The following is a 23,090-nucleotide window of genomic DNA, read 5'->3' on the forward strand; positions in this document are numbered from 1 at the left end:
ATGTGATTAGAAGCACCTGAGTCTATGATCCAAGGGGTTTTGTGTTTACCTGAGGTGGATGCATGGTTAGCGGAAGCCCTTATACCTGAGTGAGCAAAGGCAATGGTGGTTGAACTTCCAGAAGGGATGGATGATGAAGATGCACCTTCAAGCTGACTGATCATCATTTCAAACTTCTCATATTCAGCTTTCATGGTTGCCAACTGTGCACTGGTAGATTCAACCTCTGTATCTGTGCCAGTGACTGCATGTGCACTTCCGGTCTTTCTACTATCATTCTTCTTCTGGAATCTGATAGGTAGAAGATTGGGATGCAACTTCCAGCACTTGTCCTTTGAATGTTTCGGCTTCTTACAATATTCACACACCACTTCTTTCCTTCCTGAGCCACTGTGAGCTTATGTAACCCCTTTGGGTTTAATTCCCATATTTGCAAAATGATCATTAATACCAACTCCTTGAACCTGCACTTGCCTTCTACTTTCTTCGCTGCTGACCAGAGTATATGCTTGTGACAATGAAACATCTTCCTTGGACAAGATGTTTTGCTTTGTAATATCATATTCAGAATTCAGCCCTGTCAAGAACTCAAACACCCTATTCCGTTCAACCAATTTCCTGTATGTTTCAGCATCCTTAGGGGTATCCCAAGTCACAGCCTCTATCAAATCAATCTCTTGCCATATAGATTTTAAAATTGAGAAGTATGCTGCAAGTGACTTCTCCCCCTGTCTTAGATTTTTCACATCACTTCTCAATTTGTAAGCTCTAGCAACATTCAACTTCTGGGAATAAGTCTCTGCAACACTATCCCAGATCTCTTTAGCCGAATTCTTCCACAGATAATGTTGACTGATCTGTGGCTGCATTGAGTTCACAAGCCACCCAATTACAGTGTAGTTCTCTTGTACCGATCTCTCATAAGATGGATCATCCTCTGGAGGAGCCTTCTTGCTCCTCGAAATAAAACCCCATTTTCCTTTGCTACAAATATGGATTTTCACTGATTGTGACCAAGCTAAGTAATTTGTCCCATCAAGCTTGACTGTAGTTACAGCTAGCATAGAATCGGTTGGGGTTCCCAACATCTGCCCATATTCAGTAGTGTTCTTGTTTTCAAAGTTTGAGAAGTCCATCATGCAAAGTTCGGTGATAGTTCTTTTCTTTTTTTCTGTTTCAGCCTCCAAAAGACACCCAGCAACCTCCAAACACAAGATATTTCTGATTCTAACAGCCGATGTCTCAAGAGGAAGACAAAAGAAATACAGTCCTTGAGAGACCTTCTGTCGAACACTCAGTGTGCAATACTTAACAGCCCACTGTTTACTGTTTCAGCCTTCAAGAAGGGGCTGGAATGTAGATGAGACTAGTACCTCTTAGTTTTAACAGTCTCAGCAACTTCCCAACCCAATAATCAGCCGAATAGGACCTCCAAAAACAACCCAGAAATTTATGGGTAGGAGCAGTCCAGCAACAGTGGCCGAATGAAGTAGTCTCAGCAACAGTGATTCCAGGGGTATTTCGGCTACTTGACAGTCCAGAAAAGAGATAAAAAACAACCCAGAAATCTCTGGATTAAGTCAGACCAGAGGATAGCCGAATAGTAGCACTGTTTCCAAGGAAACTTCGGCCCTTTTAACAGTCCAGAACAATGAAAAATTAACCCAGAAACAACTGAGCAAAGACTTACAATAAGAGAGTCTCTGGTTTGTACAATAAACCAGGCCGAACACTTGTCCTCTAGGATGACTTCGAAAAACCTTTTCTCTGATTTTAAATCAGGCAAAGCAACTTGTTCTCTGATTCTTCCTGATCACCGAACCCTTCTCCAAGTGTGTAGAAGCTTGGGAACCCTCCAATGACCTCCAAGAATCAGGCGGATGACTGTAAACTCTCAGCCCTAGAACCTCCTCATGTAGTTGGCTGGACTAGAACGACATGAGGGACACGCCAAGCAGTGGCCTGCTCTGATACCAAGTTGAAAACAGTCCTAGAAGTAGGGACTATGTTTGAAACAAAGGAAACTAGCAAGAGAAGATTAGAGAAGAAGAGAGAGCTGCGGCAAGAAGAGTTAGAGGATGAGAGTATCGAACATAACCTCCCTTTAACTCTCTAATGCACTTTTATCAAGTTAATCTTTTAGTAATTACAAGAGAGGTCCTTAGTTGGACAAGAAATTACAAAAGAGGAGCATAAAAGAGTATGGGCCCAGAATAAGGCCCATTATAGAGAAGAACATAAAGACAACATACAGTAACAGCCTATGGGCCATTCGGCCCATCTTCTCTACATTCACATTCATAGCCACCAAAGGCATAAGTTTGAACCTAAGCCTCGTAAGTGTATTTTTCTAATGATGACTCCACACAAAAGGGATATTGTTGTTACAATTCGGTTTGTCGCACCTGCTTTATTTCCAGAGATGTCTCATTTGCAAAGTCCGTTCCTTTGAATCCTTTCTTTGGAACTTCTCCCTAGGGGGAGTATTCACTAGAGTTATTTTCCATGTACCCAGCTATTACTATTCCCATTCCTATTGAGTCCTTGATTGAGTCTCCTCCTACTCCTTTTTTTTTACATCTCTTCCTCTTGCATCTAGGAGTGGTGACAGGGCAAGGATCATACTCCCTATCCATGACCCTGATTTCGAAATAAATCCTCATCCCCAACCTTGATCCCCACCGAGGGCAAAAGCTGTCCTCCATCCCCGATCTCCGATGGAGACAGGTTCCCTACAGGGACCTAAATCCCTGAAATTTTTAATTAACATTTTTTTTGAGAAATAAATTTACTTAAAATAAAGGAAACTTTTAAAGCATGAATAATATTTTAAATATATTTTGATAATATAAATAATATCACATACAATCGGGTTGGGGCGGGGTAGGGACTTCATGGTCTCAAATAGTCTCTTAGAGCTTGGGTGTCTTTATGAGAATGCATGAATTGACTAATGACACTCATTGCCTGAGAAATATCTAGTCGAGTCATATAGCCATTGAGAGGGTATTGTGTTACCTAAAGGGTACTCCAAGGAAAGGCATTCTTTTTGCTAAACATGGACATATGACACTAGAGGCATATGTGAATGCATGCTGGGTTGGATGTATTGATGGAAGAAGATATACCTTGGGTTACTGTGCCATGGTGGTAGGTAATATTGTTTAATGGAGGAGTAAGAAATAGTCTATGCCTTCTTCTCTCATTTTCTTCTTCCTCTTCTGATTTCCTTTATTTCTTCACTATTTTTCTTCCTAATTTCAGAACATACTGTTATTTTATTGGACTGATTCACATCTAAAGGAGAGCAGATCAAAATGGATTAACTATATACAACGAAGGTCGATGATGGAGATTGGCCAAGACTGCCAAGTAGAACATATGGTTTATGCATTAATAGAATATATGGTTCTGGACATGGATGGTGAAATAGGGTTTTTGTATCCAGCCCCAAATACAAAGACAGTTCCGGATATATTAAGACTATCAAAAGAAAAAAGTGTAAACATCTGTAGGGTAGCATATATTCCAAGCATCCATGCCTCTTCCCCTTTTCCATCCCATGATTATTTTTGAGTCTCCTTCCACCTCTAGATTAGTTTATTTCAACCTTAGGCCATCTCAATACTTTAGTTATGTAAGCAAACTAAAAACTTTAAACCTACTGCCTAAATGACAAATATGACTACAAAGGATTAACCTACATTAAGAATAACCACAAAGGGATAACCAATGATCAATATCATAGACCCAAGACAAGGCTTATTCAAACATGATATAGTTTTATAGGAAGGGTCACTACCAAATAAGGACCCTGGCTATCCAACATCTAGGGAATAGACTAGAAACTGACATAGCTTTGTCATTTTTTGCACAAAGTGTTAGACACTATATGCCCTTTGCTCCAATTTGATTAATGTATAGATACATTTATTGTAAATGAATAAAAGTACATTATTGTTTCATGTTGATATTGATATGATTTTGTAAAATTACCCCTTAAACTAGACACTTATGAGACTCGTGTTAGCTTAGAATGTTCTCGGCCATTGGATAGACTTGGGGAGTTTATTCTGCGAAGGATGACTCTGATGTGCTACCAAAGAAGTTGGGGTAGCTTGTCTCAGTTGCTAGGGTTAGACCCAAAGCACATGCAGTGTGCGTTTAGTTGAAACACTGAACCTGGACCATTTTCTAGCTATGCCCAGGACCTTGGAGATTGATGGGCAAAACCGAAAAATTACACATAACCCCTAGACTTGATTATGGTACTGCAATAGGTGTTGGATTGGGTTGTCTTTGATATGCCAATCAGTGAGCTCCATTGAGGGTCAAAACCTGGATATGTTGGGGTAGTTTGAGAATTCATTTAAGTGGGCGATCATAGTGATAGGATTGGTCCCTTTGTCGGACAAAATGAATGATAGGGCTTACACTCTCTCTGATGGAAACCAAACTGTCGGCACTGGATTTCAACTGTGAGATATATTATGTTTTATAAAAAAAAATGTTTGCAAAAGGTTTTAATTCTCGGGATCCATCTGAGCAAAGAGTATGACACAGTACCTTGCAGCCAGGGGAGAGGTCCTTCCCTGTCAGGCAATGTTTGATCATTATGGGCCGAGAGGTTAAGTGTAAGAGACCATTAAGGGCCGATTACCTGATGGGCTTTATCTTACTTAAATCCATTATCCTTGGGTCTTCATAGAATGGCTGAATTCAAGGATCATTTAGTGATGTGCTTAGGGGTTTATTGTGTTTAATAGTGAATTCAGCCAAGCCTTTTCACAGAGGCTGGGCCGAACCCATGTGGACTTATGTGAGGTCATTGTGGGGTCCCACGCCATACAATTCAGGCCTAAGTTGTCAATGCAACACCTTGGGTCGTGAGCCTTATAGCTGATGGGCCTAAGGCCCATAACTAATAAGATTAAATAAGCTGTCACATGACAACTTATGTGCTCTGCATTGAATCTGGGTTTGGAAATGGGTATGGAACACCCATCCTCTTAAGAGCAATGTTTTAAAAGGCATGGGAGGCGTATGCCTGGAGGTGCGCCTCTAGGCAAGGCGCTCCCAAAACACCCTGAGGCATATGCCAGAGGCACTGACACCTCTGAGGTGTACACCTTAGGTGCAAGAGGCATACGCCTCTTGAGCTTTTTTCATGAGGCGTGCTAGAGGCGTACACCTCATGCACACCTGATATAAAAAGACAAAAAAAAGAATAAAGAAAAAAAAGGAAAGGAAAGGAAAGGAAAAGAAAAAGGAAGAGAAGAAAAAAAGAGAAAAGGAAAGAAAAGGAAAAGAAAGGGAGGGAGGAAAAGATAAGGGGAAAGAAAGTGGTTTGCCCCCTACCCCTTCGACAAGACCCCCCCTTTCAACTAATGTTATGCATCTTTATTCTTCTTAATACAAAAGATTTTTATTAAAAATAAAGAAAAATGAGATCCCCCCTTCCTCTTCATCCTCCTCCTGACCCCTCTCCTCTTAAGGAGGCATTAGCCTCCTTGTGTTCGGGAGGCTTACACCTCTTGCATTTTGAACTATGCCTCATGTAGAGGTAGTGGAACGCCTCGCGTCACGCCTTCGTGTTTTAAAACATTGCTTAAGAGGATAAGGCTTATCTCTTAATAGAGATCAGATCCAAATTATATTTGGATAATCTCCTAATTTGATTAGGAGAAGTGCTCCATAAAGAGATAAAAGAAGAAGAGCGCGAACTGGACTAGAACAGCACTCTTTCTTGTTCTCTCTTCTTCTCTTTTGTCTTCCAAGAAACCCTGTAACGAGTTCACGACCTAGGTTTTCAAGGACTGATAGAGATCAGTTTTCTTCTGATTTTTGCAAGAAAAATTTAGAGGAACTTCAGGCTCACTTTCCCTAGTTCGATCCAAGCAGTTAAGTTGCAGTTTTGCTGAAAACCGTGTTGTTGAATCAGCTTCACCTACACACTGTGCCATCTTCAATGGAGGCCGGTTTTAGGAATGATTTGGGCGTGAACTTCCACCTTGGAATCTGCATTTGTAGTATCTGTATCAGGTATACATCTCCCTCTTTGATTGGTTTCAAATCTGGTCCGGTTCAGTACAAGACCAATCCTGAAAAATGAGTTTTTCAAAACATAGGGAATTCAATTACCAGAAGGATTAGGAAATTTTTGAAATTTCGCCCATCCATCTAGCATGGTTTGGCCATCCATATGATGGATCCTAACCCTTCCAACACGAAGTGCCCTCTCTTAGACTCGAACCAGAGTTCTCAAACTTGTCAATCTGAAATTTTACCATTGCATCATGAAATGGCCCCTAAATAAAGCACTCCTCCACTTTTGGGCTTTGTAAAACTTAATTTTGATGGGTATAGCTCATTCAGCCATCCTGCTTATTTGAGAGAGAAGAACTTCAGAAACCACAATGACAATGCTCTCCTTTATATACAAATTTAATATGATACAGAAACTTGGTTCATGCTATATATGTTATCTTGTTCATGGTTTGAAGCTGATGGCTGCTTTGGGTCATCAAATTAAGATGACTCCCAGACCATTGTTGGCTGAATGCTTGTTTCTTTGTCATTTCATTAGAAAACCCAGATCTTTTGGTTCTAGAGTGAACATAATGTACAGGAGGTACCCTAGATTGGCTAACACTCTAGCAGATCCTTCAGATAAGACAAAGAATTAAGAGGGCTTCTCTTGAATTTAAGCAGGTTGAACAGATTGTTTCTGTCTTAGATGTGTCTATATTGTTCATGGTCTTGTTCTTTAATGAATAGTTTCCATTATTGTTCCAAAAAATGAAACAGAAAAGTAGAAAGAAAAAAAGTTCATAAAAGAAAAAGAAAAGCATACCCTGACAATATCCCCAACTTGAAGCTTCTTCCAAGGGATAGTTTCCCACCTCTGGTCTTGCAATACATCTATAGGTGAATGATTTATCACCCTATCATTATGCAAGCGTTTCTGTTTATAGAATTAGACAAAGAAAAGAAAAAATTATGGTCAAACGACTAGTCAACATTGTACTGCACAAAAATGTCTGATGGATGTGAGTTTAGCAAGAATGACACCCAAGCACTTCTATACCAACACAAAAAGTACAGTAACTTTCACTCGATACAACATGGCCCTCAGAGTAAATCAATGCCGTGTTCTAGCATGTAAAAAATATATATTACTTACCCAATCCTCAAAGGCCTCCTTTACAAGAGAGACAAAAAGTACCAAACTCAGTGGCACAACGTTTGTTATAGGATGGACAGGACTGCAAAAAAGGAGCAATATTTCAATGCAGAAACATGTTATGTGCATGCATATCAAAGGCAAGTTCCATGAAACCAAATTCCAGAACTCAACAAACTAAGAGAACCCTGTCATCCACTTTAATATGTATCCAAAATGAACCAAAAAATCTCAGGATTACAGTGAATTGTACATAAGTTGTTCAAATACCATCAAGATCTAAGGCATAGAAAATGTATGTACACCAGAAGATATAAATCTTGGAAATTCAGGCTACAAAAATAATCAGTATAAATTTAGTCCTTGTTCAGTGGAGCTGGCAGCTAGCAACTGGATTTAAGACATGAAGTGTTTTATATACTATATACAAAGGATATGGACTTAAACAGTGCATGCTACAATTTTAACCAATATAATTATAGTCCTCAACGGAGCTAGTCACTAGAACCAAACATGTATACTATGTAAAACAAATTATACTCTAAAGAAGAATGCATATAAGCATTATTTGGACCTAGGAGTACCTGATTGGTGTTGTAGATAGAACAGAGATCATAAGGAAGTAAAGATTAGCTACCCGTCTGAACTGTCAATGTAACATAGAAACTTTTTAGGGAAATATCGTAAGTGATACATGAATTTAGAAAACATGAAGGAATTTACAATAAAAAACTCAAATCAATTTATTATGTTATATTCTTAATGTGTGTCCAGAGATTAGCACTATGTTACCTGTTCAAACAAACCTTTTGGTAAAAAGGTAAAGATGTTGTACTTTGTGGTTGATATGGAATTTCCCTGAAAATGTTGATTCGAAGGTCACTTAGAAGGCATCCGTATAAAAACAAATTCAAAAAGAAGATCAAATGTTGGATAATAAGGTCTATAAAGATAGTAATGTGTCTTCTACAGGTAAAAATAACAATATAGGATGATAACTAGAACAGTAATTACTTTCTAGAACAAACCAACTCTCTGGCCATGTATATGCATGCATGGCCATCGAATTTTGTATATAGGATAGCTCTAAGCTCTGGATTTGCAACAATGAAAAGAGGAAGTTTAAGTGGCTGACTAAGGACATCGAAGTTCGTTGCACATGGATAAAAAGAAATGCAAATTCCTTGGCAGATGGACTAGCTAGACAAGGGGAGAACAGAAATTCTCTCTTTTGGGCTGTGTTGTAAGTTTTTTATGGTTTGGGTGTACATTGGTATAGTAGGGAGTTAAGATTCTTTAGCTCCTTTTCAATGTAACTTCCTAAGTTCTCAATTATTAATAAAATTTACTGTTATTGAAAAAAAAAATTGTATATGCATGCATGGGAGAAAGGGTGCTTTAAAATTTTTTTTGAAGATAAATAAAAAATAAAATTTATTAAGGAAGCAGATTAAAGAGGATACATCAGGGTGATAAGAAATCATCCAACAAAGGACAGACCAAGAGCAAGGTGCCGCCAACAGCTGGCTGGTAAGGTCTCCTGCGGGTCGTAGTGGAGACTTGGGATCAAATCCTGCCTACACCTGGGTTGGGGGATAGGTTATCCCCTGTTGTGTAGCCCTTCGAAAGATATCAATAAGAAAAAAAAAAAAAACAGACCAAGACTTTCAGCTTAACCCCTTAGGCCTAAGATAATCAACCCTACGAACATCAATGACATCTTGAAAACCCCCACCCCAATTACAACTTCAATGAACCCAAATCACTTCTCACAAAAAAAAAAAAAAAAAAAATCCACAAAACACATAAATAATCAGACATTAATATGCAATCCCACTCAACCCTCCCATCCCCTACCTTAATACAATGGAAGCACCCTAAACCCAAAAAACCAATTCCGTCGAGAAGCTGACCTCAAGCTTTACCCATTTTCTAAGCGCATCCGGTGTCTAAGACAGAACTCTCGCTTCTTATCTGAGAGGCTTTCTTTATCTTCTTCCCCTTCTTTGGCCCCGTCCCAAATAATCCCAACATTAATCTGGCAAATACTTTTGAAACTTGAATTGTTTAATTGGTTTTCTGTCTTCTAAATCTTCTTATTGCATTAGGAATTTTCTCCATCGTTGAAGAAGCTTCCCTGCTAGCACTCAAATATCACATTCTTTTCAAAAAATTGATGAAGAGATAAGGGGAGAGAGGATCCCCCTGTCTTAGGTCTCTGGAAGACTTGAAATAGCCGTGTACGCTGCCATCAAGTTTAACTGAGAACCAACAGTGACAGAACTCTCGCTTCTTATCTGAGAGGCTTTCTTTATCTTCTTCCCCTTCTTTGGCCCCGTCCCAAATACTCCCAACATTAATCTGGCAAATACTTTTGAAACTTGAATTGTTTAATTGGTTTTCTGTCTTCTAAATCTTCTTATTGCATTAGGAATTTTCTCCATCGTTGAAGAAGCTTCCCTGCTAGCACTCAAATATCACATTCTTTTCAAAAAATTGATGAAGAGATAAGGGGAGAGAGGATCCCCCTGTCTTAGGTCTCTGGAAGACTTGAAATAGCCGTGTACGCTGCCATCAAGTTTAACTGAGAACCAACAGTTGCAAATGATTTTTTTCTATTAGAGAAATCCAATCATCTGAGAAACCAAACCTTAGAATGACCATAAATAGAAACTTCTACTCGAGGCAGTCGTATTCTTTTAACATGTCCAGCTTTAGGACTACATTGCCACCTCTAACCAGTTTGTCAATTTCCTGAAAAAGCTCATGGACCAGATCAATGTTATCCATAATATTTCTATCTTTAATGAAAGCTGCTTGAGGTGGTGAGATCAACTTATGAAGAACAACCGATAACCTATAAACAAGTATCTTTGCAATAATTTTATAAGAAAAACATCGGTAGGGATTGTGAGGACTTTTAAGCATAGGGAGGACATTGCTCCCCTCTGCCACCCCTGGCTCCGCCCCTGGTAGGAATCATAACTCGATGGGGGACATTAACTCAGGTCTACGATCTTCTTCAACACAGGCTAACAATAACTCTGAAGCCAAGTCTGGATCGATAACCTCCATGCAATGGGTTCCCTTACAAAGAGATAAAGAATAGGGCTGTGGGAGAACAAAGGAGGATCACTCTAATCTAAGATAGACCAGAACCATGCCAAAGGAAAGAGTTGGTGGACGGAAGCTGGGTTGATTACAACTTGTCAGATGAGGAAGAATCTGAATCTGAGGCAGCATTCTTAATAGGTAGTGTGGGAACAGAGGCAGAAACTGAAGAATTGGTAGGCGACTATCATATCAACAAGTTGTTCGATGGTGAAACAAAAGATTTGGGAACAACCCCTATTCAAAGCTTAGCGCTGGTCAGTAGTAGATTGAATGAGGTCGAGGACTGTTTGGTTGGGCGGCAAGCAAACCTTAGCCATAACAATTGTAGAGAACACTGATGTGGTCCCCACTGTGTTCTTATGACTGTAGTTAGCAGTTAGTTTCTTAGTTATTTCAGTTAATTGGTAGTTTATTTCAGCTTATTGTTATTAGTTTTCTTTTCTTTTTTTGCCATGTGTGAATAAACCCTAGTTGTTTCTAGGTCTAAGTAGAGAAGAAGAAAGAAGAAAGAAAAGAGAAAGAAGAAGAAGAAGAAGGAGAGGAGAAGAGTGTTCGGCCAGACTAGAAGAGAGGATGTACAAAAGTACCTCCCTAGCCGACCCACTTAACTTTTATTCATGAAAAACTTGAGTTACAAGAAAGACAATTTTGTCCCTCATAGAAGATGGGACACATAAACTCAAATACAATAAACATTTCACTTTCAATAAGATATACCAGAATGACCAAAATACCCCTGACTCGAGCATTCTAACACTCCCCCTCAAGCTGGAGAGTATATATCATATAGTCCCAGCTTGTTACAAATGTAATCTATTCTTCCCCGAGACAATCCTTTTGTGAAGATATCTGCCCACTGATTTCCTTAGCTCACATGAGATGTAGTTATTACCCCACTTATCACTTTCTCTCTCACAAAGTGAGAATCCACCTCAATATGTTTAGTTCTTTCATGGAAGACAGGATTGGATGAGATGTGAACAACAGCTTGGTTATCACAGTATAGTTTCATGGGTTTGTCAATTGAGAAACCCATCTCCTGTAGTAGGTTCTTCAACCATACTAGTTCACATGTGGTATGGGCCATAGCCCTGTACTCTGCTTCCACATTACTTCTTGCCACCATTGTTTGCTTCTTGCTCTTCCAAGTTACAAGATTGCCACCCAGGAAGGTACAATACCCTGTGGTTGACCTCCTGTCTGATATACAGCCAGCCCAATCAGCATCTGTGTACCCTACTATCTCAAGAGGTCCTCCTTTTTGGTATAACAAACCACGACCTGGAGCACCCTTTAGGTACCTAACAATTCTCAGAACAGCTTCCCAGTGAGGAACCCGGGGATGTTGCATAAACTGACTCACCACACTCACAGCAAATGATATATCTGGTCGAGTAATGGTCAGGTAGTTCAACTTTCCCACCAACCTTCTGTATCTTCCAGGATCATCAAACACTTCACCTGCATCCACACTTAACTTGGCATTGAGTTCCATAGGAGTCACTGCTGGTTTAGCACCTAACAACCCTGTTTCTTCAAGTAGATCAAGAACATATTTCCTCTAACATAGGTTGATCCCCTGTTTTGACCTTGCAACTTCTATTCCTAAGAAATACTTTAGCTTCCCCAGATCTTTCGTATTGAAGTGGTTCTGTAAGAATTTTTTCAGCCTGTCAATTCCATTGTTGTCACTTCCAGTTATAACAATACCATCCACATACACGACTAGCAAGATGTTTCCATCTTCCGAGTTATAGCTAAACACGAAATGATCAACCGAACACTGTTTCATCCCAAAGGCCTTCACCACTTCACTGAACCTGCCGAACCATGCACGAGGAGATTGTTTCAGTCCATAGATTGCCTTTTTGAGCCTGCACACCTCACCAGCCTCCCCCTGAGCAACAAACCTTGGTGGTTGCTCCATATACACCTCCTCAACAAGATCACCATGTAGGAAGGCATTTTTGATGTCAAGTTGTAGGAGAGGCCAATCATACATAGTAGCCAATGAGATCAACACCCGAACTGAACCAATTTTAGCCACAGGAGAGAATGTCTCCATATAGTCCACACCATATAACTGAGAATAGCCCTTGGCCACTAACCGTGCCTTCAATCGTTCCACACTGCCAACAGGAAGATGCTTCACTGTGTAGACCCATTTACACCCAACAGTGTGCTTACTAGGAGGAAGGGTGATTAGTTCCCACGTATGATTATGTTGTAGAGCAGAGAGTTCTTCTTCCATGGCTTGCCGCCACCTTGGAGAGACAAGGGCTTCCTGTACAGTCTTGGGAATGGGAACCGATGAGAGTAATGATATAAACTTGTAATGGGAAGCAGAAAGGTGAGCAGTGGAAACATAGTCTGAAATGGGATGAGAAGTACAAGTACGTTTGCCTTTCCGCAAAGCAATAGGGAGAAGAAGATTTGAGGGAGAAGGGGCAGTAGCAGGATTTTCCGACGGGTGCTGAAGTGGAGGAGGAGCCAAAGCACTTCTACGAGTATACACTTGAGTAATTGGCGGCCTCTCTGTAGTAATCGACATATGATGTGCATCTGCAGTAGGAGTGGGAACTACGGGAAGGAGGTCCACAACTGGAACAGGAAGAGGAACCACAGAGGGAGAAGAAGAGACCCCGGCATTGGAGAAAAAGGGAACTGATTCAAAGAAGGCGACATTAGGGCACACAAACGATTTATGAAACTTAGGGTTATAACACTTGTAACCTTTCTGAGTCCTTAAGTAGCCAAGAAAAATACACTTTGTAGCCCGAGCATCTATCTTGTCTACTCCAGGCCCCAAGTGTTGAACAAAACAAACACAGCCAAAGACTCTTGGGGTGAGAGGAAAGGGAGACAAAGTGGGGAACAACATGGAGAAAGGGGATTGACTTCCAAGGACTGACATGGGCATCTAATTTATCAAAAAACAGGATGTAAGAACAACATCACTCCAAAAATGCTTTGGGACATGCATATTGATCATCAAGGACCGGGCAGTTTCCAGAAGATGTCTATTTTTCCATTCAGCTACACCGTTTTGTTGTGGGGTGTAGGCACAAGAAGTTTGATGAATTATTCCATGATGTTCTAGGTATTTCTGAAATGATGAGAAGATGTATTCTTTGGCATTATCAGAGCGAAGTATTTTCATATGAACACCAAACCAAGTGCGTATTTCAGCATGAAATTTCTGAAAAATAGAGAACAATTCACTACGGCCTTTCATAAGATAGATCCATGTCATTCTTGAAAAGTCATCAACAAAGATTACAAAATACTTAAACCCATTGTATGACACCACTTTAACTGGACCCCATACATCATAATGAACTAAAACAAAAGGACTTGAGACACAATTATCAGTTCTTGGACTAAATGAGACTCGATGATGTTTTCCCAACTGACATGACTCATAATCTAATGATGAAATATGACACAAGGAAGGAACTAGCAACTTCAAAGCCTTGGGAGAGGGATGACCAAGTCTGCAGTGCCATTGGAGAGGAGTAAGAGACGACTGAAAAGCCACTGGAGGGCCATCACCATCAAGGTAATACAAACCACCGGCTTCATGCCCTCCATCTTGAGATCCTGAAACACACAAGAAGAAGGATAGAAGGTTACAGAACAATTAAGGGACTTGGTTAATCTACTAACAGACATAAGATTAAAAGGAAACTTAGGAACATATAAAACAGATGCTAAAGACAATGAGGAGAGATCAACATCACCAACACCACAAATAGGAGATGTAGAACCATTAGCAAGTGTAACTGTCTGAGATGTGGAGGTGCGAGAAAGGGAAGAAAATACATCAGGAGTCCCAAACATATGGTCCGAGGCGCCAGAATCAATGATCCAGGGTGAAGCTTTGGAAGCTAAACAAGTCATACCTGAATGGGCAAGTGTAGTTGTGTTCTGCTGAGTTGTTTGAAGGAACTGCTCATATAATGCCTGTGGTACACTCACCATTTCTTGCCCAGAAGCACAAGTGGGTGTCGAGGGGGTTGGTGCAGTTTGCTGGCTTTCAGTGATTGTGCTACTACTCTTAGATGTAACATGGTTAGCCCAAGTGTTGGGTGGACCATGCAAATCATAGCAGAAATTAACTGTGTGCCCCTCTAAGCCACAATGTGTACATTTTCTTTGAGCATTACCCCTTCCTTTTCCATGGCCTCCCCCTGACTCACGGCCTCCAGTCCGGCCACTGGCCCGGTTAAACATGTGCCCACCACGGTTGCTTGGAGGGCCACTGCTGCCACCACCACTTCTACTTCCACGACTACTCCCTTTAGTCACTACCAAACCAGATCTATCAGAGAAGGAAGAATGTTCCATTAGCTCAATGGATGTCCTCTTAAGACGGACAAAAACTTCTTCAAGTGAGGAGAGAGCTGATCCCCCCAATATCTGTGCTCTGACAGGCTCATACTCAGCCTTCAAGCCTACAAGAAACTTAGTCACATCAAGCTGTTCACGTTGCTGTTGTTGGATCTAGACATCTGATGTGAGAGGGTGATACACATTTAGCACATTGCGGATGTTTCTCAAACTTGCATAATACTCTTCTAAGCTTTGACTTCCTTGCTTCAAATTGAAGTACTCTTGGTATAACTGATATACCCTAGTTGTATTGTCTTGTCCGGAGTACAACTTTTTAGCATGATCCCAGATCTCTTTGGCTGTATCTAGGAACATGAAGTTCACACTAATCTTTGGTTCCATGTTGTTCCAAAGCCATGTCATTATCTGTGCATCATCTTGTTCCCAATCACTGAACCCAGGAGAATCAGAGGAAGGTTTCTCCTCCCTCACATGTTTTTCTTTCCTCTTGACCTTCAAGAACACCTCCACAGATTTTGCCCATGGTACATAGTTCTCACCATTCAACTTGATGGATGTCATTTGAACACTTAGATAATCTGAGGAGAGCATGATGCCTGTTTTTTTGTCATTCCCAACTACAGTTGAAGCCATCTCAATTATGTCTCCTCTGAATATACACCACAATCTCACACTTGTCACAAGACTTATCTCACTTACAATACCACCAACCCACTTTCTTCAACTGCACATTACACACTACACTCTAAAGCTGAAATCATTCAGTCGACACATCAAACACTTGGACTGCACACTACAGGACCATTTACCACCAACACACCACTACTGAAATTACTCAGTCATTTCATCGAACACTTGTTCAACAGTCTACCACTCTTCTTTCAGCACACATGTGAGCAAGAAAACACACAAAAAAACATGACTGATATGTGTATCAGTTTCACCCAGCACCACAACAACTAACTTTCGAAGCACACAAAAAAAAATCAGCATTCACAATTCATTTCTGAACACACGACAGCAGTGTCCATACCTGTATACGACCAGCCCTCTTCGTACACTGAATAGAGGGTCTAGTATACCACTTCAACGACCACCACAACACTAGCCAAAGGCATTCTCATCTCTAGGCCCTCAATACGACAACTCCTTTTCAGCCCTTTATCGAGTCTTCAATCAGATCAGTTGTAGGATGATCAAACCTACTGTGAAGCTGGAGGCGAACCCAAGAAGAAGACAGCAGCAAGAAAATGAACACCAGACCTTAATGCTCTGATACCATGTGAATAAACCCTAGTTGTTTCTAGGTCAATGTAGAGAAGAAGATAGAAGAAAGAAGAAAGAAAAGAGAAAGAAGAAGAAGAAGGAGAGGAGAAGAGTGTTCGGCCAGACTAGAATAGAGGATGTACAAAAGTACCTCTCCTAGCCGACCCACTTAACTTTTATTCATGAAAAACTTGAGTTACAAGAAAGACAATTTTGTCCCTCATAGAAGATGGGACACATAACTTAAACTCAGATACAATAGACATTTCACTTTCAATAAGATACACCAGAATAACCAAAACACCCCTGATTTGAGCATTCTAACACCATGTAAGCAGTAAGGGTAATTCAGCCCTGTGGGGCGGCTGTAGTAAGTCTCTCTCTCTCTTCTGAATTCTCACCTTCGAGTTCTTCTTATCCTCTTCTTTTCAATCTTTGTTTTCTATTTTCTCATTAAACCTAGGACAGATTGTAATCCTATTCGATTACTTAGTATCAGAATTTTATTATCTCTGAAAGGTATAAGGCCCAATTAGTTGCAAAGGGATTTACTCAGACATATGGTATCGACTACTTGGAGACTTTTGCACCAGTAGCAAAGATGACCACTATCAGAGTTTTATTATCTCTTGTAGCCAGTTACTCTTGGCCTTTGTTTCAGATGGATGTTAAAAATGCATTCTTCAACGGAGACTTGCAAGAAGAAGCTTACATGCAATTACCTCCTAGATTTTATGGTGCAGAAACAGGAAATAAGGTTTGTCGGATGAACAAAGCCTTGTATAGACTAAAACAGTCCCCTAGAGCTTGGTTTGATAGATTCAGACAAGCCCTTGAAAAGTTCGGTTATGTGCAGGCCTAGTCAGATCACACTTTGTTTATTAAGAAAGTGGATTCTTCCTTAACCTTGCTTGCTGCATATGTTGATGATATTGTAGTGACAGGGAGTGATAACAGTGAGATTGAGTCTCTTAAGCAACTCCTTCATCAAGAGTTTGAGGTAAAAGATTTGGGAGAGCTATGATACTTCTTGTTTATTGAGGTAGCTAGGTCCAAGTATGGAATTTTTGTTTCTCAAAGAAAGTATGTTCTTGATTTGTTGGAAGAAACTAAAAAGTTGGGCATTAAGCCTGCTAACACACCTATTGAAAAAAATAACAAGATCAATGCAGAGGGTGGAGAGCCCCTTGAAGATAAAGCTATGTTCCAATGGTTATTTGAAAAACTCCTCTATATTTGTCTCACTCAACTGGACATCAGTTATGTAGTCAGTGTTGTTAGTCTGTATATGCACTCTCCTAGAACTACTCACCTACTTGTAGTTGAGAGGATATTGGCATATCTGAAGAGGTGTCCAAGCAGAGGTGTTCTATTCAAGGATAATGATCACATGAAGATAAAAGTTTACACAGATGTTGATTGGGCTGGGTGTGTTGATTGTGAGCTTGAGAGTTGTACTCGAAGTAGAGGAGAGGAGAAGAACACCACTGGTATGCTGTGAATGTCGAACTCAACTGCCCAGTCGACCATGTTATTATTTATATTTGAATGTAGTACAATAATACAAGTAATTACTGGAATGCCCCTAATTAGTGATGGGACACCCAGTTAACTTAAAACATTAAACAGGCTTAGGCCCATTAACACAGGCCCAGTTATAGGATAACTTAAACTTAAGTATGGGCTAATAAGAACTCTTATCAGCCGAACACTCATACAAAGAGACTTCATTCTAACATTCTAACACTCCCCCTCAAGCTAAGCATGGATATCAATCATGTTTAGCTTTCCAAGTATGTCCCTGAACTTTATTGTTGCCAGCCCTTTAGTCAATACATCTGCAATTTGCATCTCAGATGGAGTATAAGGCACATAGAGTTCTCCCGAGACAATTCTCTCTCTGACAAAGTGTCGATCAATTTCAATATGTTTTGTCCTGTCATGTTGCATGGCATTGTTGGCAATGTTGATAGCAGCTTTATTATCACAATACAGCCTGAGAGGACCCTCAGCCTTAATACCAAGCTCATTAAGAAGAATTCTGAGCCATAAGAATTCAGCAACCCCGTGTGCCATAACTCGGTATTCTGCTTCCACACTTGATCTAGCCACTACATTTTGCTTCTTACTGCGCCATGTGACCAGGTTTCCTCCCAAGAATGTACAGTAACCTGAGGTTGATTTTCCGTCTCCAACAGACCCAGCCCAATCTGCATCAGTGTAGGCTTCAATTTCAAGCCTGTTGTTTTTCCTGAATAGAATTCCTTTCCCTAAGCAAGTCTTCAAGTACCTGAGAATTCTTTCCACTGCTCTCATATGAGGGATCTTAGGTGAGTGCATGAATTGAATGACAACATGCACTACATAGGCAATGTCTGGCCAATTAAGGGATAAGTATATCATCTTTCCTACCAATTTTTGGCACCTTTCTTTATCACAGTATTCCTCACCCATTGAGTCTTGTAGTCCATGGTTCGGTTCTATTGGAGTGTATGCTGGCCTGCACCCCATCATGCATGTTTCCTCTAGGAGATCTAGCACATATTTTCGCTGACATATGTAGATTCCTTCTCTTGATCTAGCAACTTCAATCCCAAGAAAATATCTCAGATTCCCAGGTCTTTGACCTCAAATTTTGAAGCTAAGAACTCCTTCAGCCTCTTCATCTCTTCTAAGTCATTTCCGGAAATCACCATATCATCCACATAAACAATGAGTGACGTAAGTTTGTCATCCTGTCTCCTTGTAAACAATGCATGATCTGCACTGCTCTGAGTGTACCCCACTTTCTTTATGGCCATACAAAGTCTCTCGAACCATGCTCGGGGAGACTGCTTCAAACCATATAATGCTTTCTGTTAAAGTGAGTCGAATAGGGGTAGTTTAGTCATCTTATGTGTGTTAAGTAATTTGCTTATGTGGCAGTTTTATTAGAGTACTCTGCCCCACACTTAAGTATGGGCAATTTAGTCTTTGTAAAAGATTATTAGACTCTAATAAAGATTAAGGGGGTCGACTGGATGGGCAATCCATCGACATACCCTTATTTCCTTCTTCTTCTTCCTCTTCTTCTTCCTGGTTCGGGTTACTGTAGCAGCATTTGAAACATGGTATCAGAGCCATGTTCCTGACCTACTTCAGTTGGTAAAGCACCTCAGCAGTGTTTGTGGCTCTCCTTCCCTGCGTTTCTAGTCAGTCAATGGAGAAAACTAGTTCGCCCTAGGTCTGAAATCTCACAGCTTGTCTCTCTCTGCTGCACATATTCCTCTTCATCAAGAAAAGTAACTTCAGCAGTGAATGGTTGGTTGAGACTCTCAAAGTAAGGTCGGTCATCTCTTCTTCTTGTGTAGCTGGTATTTCTGGGTAGAAACCCTTCAAGAGGCTGTTAGTACTGATCAGAACCTAGAAAACTAGGTTCACTGTTGCCCTAGAACGGGCTGTGTGTACAGTAGCCGAATGGTGTAGGGGCTACTGTAAGTTGTTTAGTGGGGTTAGGGCTGCTGTAAGTGGCCAAGTGGTGTAAGGTGTAATGCTGTGACCTAGCCGAACTTTTGTGGCTGTGTTGTGCCCTCTTAAAAGTGTTAAACTAGTCTGAACTGGGTATAACAGGTTTGACTATGTTGTGGTGGTTGTGTGGCACAATCCTTATTGAGTGGTAGTAAGAGGGCTTACATGTGATTACTGAAGTGTTAAATTGATTCTTATGTGGTTCGTGGTATTGTGAAATCAGCAGTAGTGTGAGTAAGAACAAGGCGTGTGTATCCACTGTTGTGTTTAGGGGTTGCTATAAGTGCTGGAACATCAATTTCTGGATAACAGCAGTCAGCTTGTTGATGAGAATTCAGGTTAGAGGCAACTGTGAAAGGTACCATGGCAGCAATAGGAGATGGGTGTAATGATCAGAAACCTAGTGTGGTGGTTTCCCCTGACTGCCTAGGTGTACAGATGACCTCAATTAAACTGAATGGGGAGAACTATGTTCCATGGGCTAAATCTGTGGAAGTTTTTCTCAAGGCAAAGAGGAAAGTGAAGCACATAAAAGATGAGAAACCATCGGCTGACTCCCCAGGGTTTGATGATTGGGAACAAGAAGATGCTCAAATCATGACTTGGCTATGGAACAGTATGGAACCAAAAATTAGTGCCAACTTCATGTTTCTTGATATGGCTAAGGATATATGGGAACATGCTAAGAAGTTGTATTCTGGACAAGATAATACAACGAGAGTATATCAACTTTATCAGGAGTACTTTGATTTGCAACAAGGAAACAAAACACTAGAAGAGTACCATGCCAGCATGAAGAATATAAGGAATGAACTCAAAGTCTATCATCCCCTCACTCCAGATATTAAAGTTCAGAAACAGCAAAGGGAACAACTAGATGTTACAAGATATTTGGTTGGGCTGAAACCGGAGTATGAACCAGTTAGAGCCCAAATATTAGGGAGCTCCACCCTTCCTACACTTGAGGAAGTATTCTCATGGCTTCACAGAATCTCTTTGGGACAGACAGAAAATCCCACATAGTCCGATAGATCAGCACTTGTGACAGCTAGAGGAGGTGGACATAGTACAAGAGGGGGAGGACATGCCTCCCGGGGTGGCCGTGGCAGTTCCATGATTGGTCAGGGTGGTCGTGACTCAGGGGGAGGCCGTGGCAGAGGGAAGAATAACTCTGCAAGGAAGTGTACTCATTGTGGTAGGGAAGGACACACAGTGAATTTCTGTAGCACGTGAAGTTGACATCAGTGACAGTAAACAGGCAGACTGAACTCCTTCCACCTCTACATCTACTTCTGGGAGGGAGATGGTGAGTGTATCGCATGATGAGTATGAACGGTTCCTTCAAACTACTTTACAACATACCACTACCACACTTGCCCACTCAGGTATTGCTTGCATGTCATCTAAAACCTCTCCCTGGATTATTGACTCTGGAGCCACAGATCATATGAACGGGTCTCCAGGTGTGTTCTCTTCTCTTTCTGAAACCTCCACATCACAAACTATTACTCTTGCCAATGGGTCCTCATCTCCCATCTGTGGTGTTGGTAATGTTGACATGGCTTCTGTGCACTTATCATCTGTTTTATATGTACCTAAGTTTCCATTCAATCTTATGTCTGTTAGTAAAATAACCAAAGCTCTTAACTGTTCTGTTACCTTCTTTCCTTCCACTTGTGTTTTTCAGCATCTCAAGACGGGGAAGAAGATTGGTGGGGGGCATGAAGCTGGTGGATTGTATTATCTTGATAGTGGTGGATCTTCAATTGCTCTTCAGACTTCACTTACTCCTCTACAATGGCATTGCCGACTGGGACATCCATCTCTCAAGGCTCTCAAGGCTCTCAAGATATTGGTCCCGTCATTAAGACATTTGTCAGTTTTCCAATGTGAGTCATGTCAGTTTGGGAAACATCGTCATGTGTCCTTCAGTCCAAGAGTTGAGAGTCGTATGTTGAGTACTTTTTCTTTGGTTCATTCAGATGTTTGGGGTCCAATCAAATAGAGTCTTATAATGGGTACAAGTATTTTGTCTCCTTTATTGATGATTGTTCAAGAATGACATGGATTTACTTAATGAAAGAAAGAAGTGAATTATTTGCCATTTTTCAAAAAATTCCATGCTGAAATACGCACACAATTTGGTGTTCCAATCAAAGTTCTTCGTTCAGATAATGGTCATGAATACTTTCTTACTTCATTTCAACAGTATTTAGAACAGCATGGCATTATTCATCAGACCTCATGTGCATTCACCCCTCAACAAAATGGGGTAGCTGAACGGAAGAACCGTCAGCTCATTGAAACTGCTCGGTCTATTCTTCACCACATGACTGTTCCTAAACGGTTTTGGAGTGATGATGTACTCACTGCATGTTTTCTCATTAATAGGATGCCCTCCTACATTCTTCATGGTCGGTCCCCCTTCTCTATCTTGTTTCCCACTTTATCTCCATTTCCATTAGCTCCTCATATCTTTGGTTGTGTGTGCTTTGTCCACAATCTAAGTCCTGGAATAGACAAGCTAGATGCGCGCTCAATTAAATGTGTCTTCCTTGGCTACTCTCGGACTCAAAAAGGGTACAAATGTTATAATCCCATTACCCGAAAATGCTATGTCTGCCCTGATGTCACCTTTTTTTAGTCTGTACCCTTCTTCTCGAGTCCTGAAGCTCCCTTGTCTCCACCCTTACTTCCTATTCCTCTTCCTGTCAGTGATCCTGTTCCAGATCCTGTTGTTGGAGCCAACTCATCACCTCATCCAGTGCCGATCACCACCAGACGACCACCGATCCAACAAGTGTATACACGTCGAACGACACCGGCCCCTCCTCTAGCTTCTACCTCATCTGCGGATCCTCTCGTGGCACCTATTGCTGAACCTTCAAACCTTGACCTACCCATTGCCTTACGGAAAGGTAAACGCAGTTCTACCCTCCATCCCATTTCCAATCTTGTTTCTTTATCTCGTCTTTCTACCTCACATCGCCACTTTGTTTCACTTTTGTCCTCTATTTCCATACCTAACAATGTTCAGGAAGCTCTTAGTTCACCTGGGTGGCAGCGGGCAATGGAGGAGGAACTTTCTGCTCTTCAACATACTCAAACGTGGGAACTTACTACTCTCCCACCTGGTAAGCATGCTGTGGGCTGTAAATGGGTGTATACTGTGAAACACTTGCCAGATGGTAGTGTAGAGCATCTGAAGGCCAAACTTGTTGCTAAAGGTTACTCACAGTTGTATGGAGTGGATTACATGGAGACATTCTCTCCGGTGGCTAGGATTGGTTCTGTTTGTGTACTAATTTCCCTGGCAGTTATGTATAATTGGCCTCTGTTTCAGCTTGACATAAAAAATGCCTTCCTCCATGGTGATCTAGTGGAGGAGGTATATATGGAGCAACCACCTGGGTTTGTTGCTCAGAGGGAGGATGGTAAGGTGTGCAGACTGAAGAAGGCAAATTATGGATTGAAGCAATCACCACGTGCTTGGTTCGGGAAGTTCAGCAAAGTGGTGAAGAGTTTTGGAATGAAGCAATGCCAGGTTGATCACTCTGTGTTCAGCTATGACTCAGAAGCTGGGAAGATCTTATTGGTGGTCTATGTGGATGATATTGTCATCACTGGCAGTGATAAATTGGGGATTGACAAACTAAAGGTATTTCTG

The 23,090-nt window shown here is 40.9% G+C and overlaps 1 protein-coding gene across 10 annotated transcripts in view; it reads right to left on the reverse strand.

Moving 5' to 3' along the window:
* Positions 1-23,090, reverse strand: part of LOC148854084 (phospholipid-transporting ATPase 3-like) — a 139,452-nt gene that overhangs the window by 84,246 nt on the left and 32,116 nt on the right. For 4 of the 10 annotated variants that reach the window (XM_088941140.1, XM_088941139.1, XM_088941137.1 and 1 more), the window contains 4 exons: positions 7,976-8,041; positions 7,768-7,824; positions 7,184-7,265; positions 6,854-6,964 (listed from right to left, as the gene is read on the reverse strand). In XM_088941140.1, coding sequence (XP_088797266.1) covers positions 6,854-6,964; positions 7,184-7,265; positions 7,768-7,824; positions 7,976-8,041 — 316 coding nt within the window. Of the gene's footprint in view, positions 1-6,853; positions 6,965-7,183; positions 7,266-7,767; positions 7,830-7,975; positions 8,042-13,786; positions 13,898-23,090 lie in introns of all 10 variants that reach the window. The other 6 variants (XM_088941136.1, XM_088941142.1, XM_088941143.1 and 3 more) reach the window with 3 other exon arrangements.

The sequence above is a fragment of the Nelumbo lutea genome, chromosome 4 (genome assembly GCF_056320005.1).
Source record: "Nelumbo lutea isolate HS-2025 chromosome 4, American lotus-T2T, whole genome shotgun sequence".
In the NCBI taxonomy this organism is placed as follows: Eukaryota; Viridiplantae; Streptophyta; class Magnoliopsida; order Proteales; family Nelumbonaceae; genus Nelumbo; species Nelumbo lutea.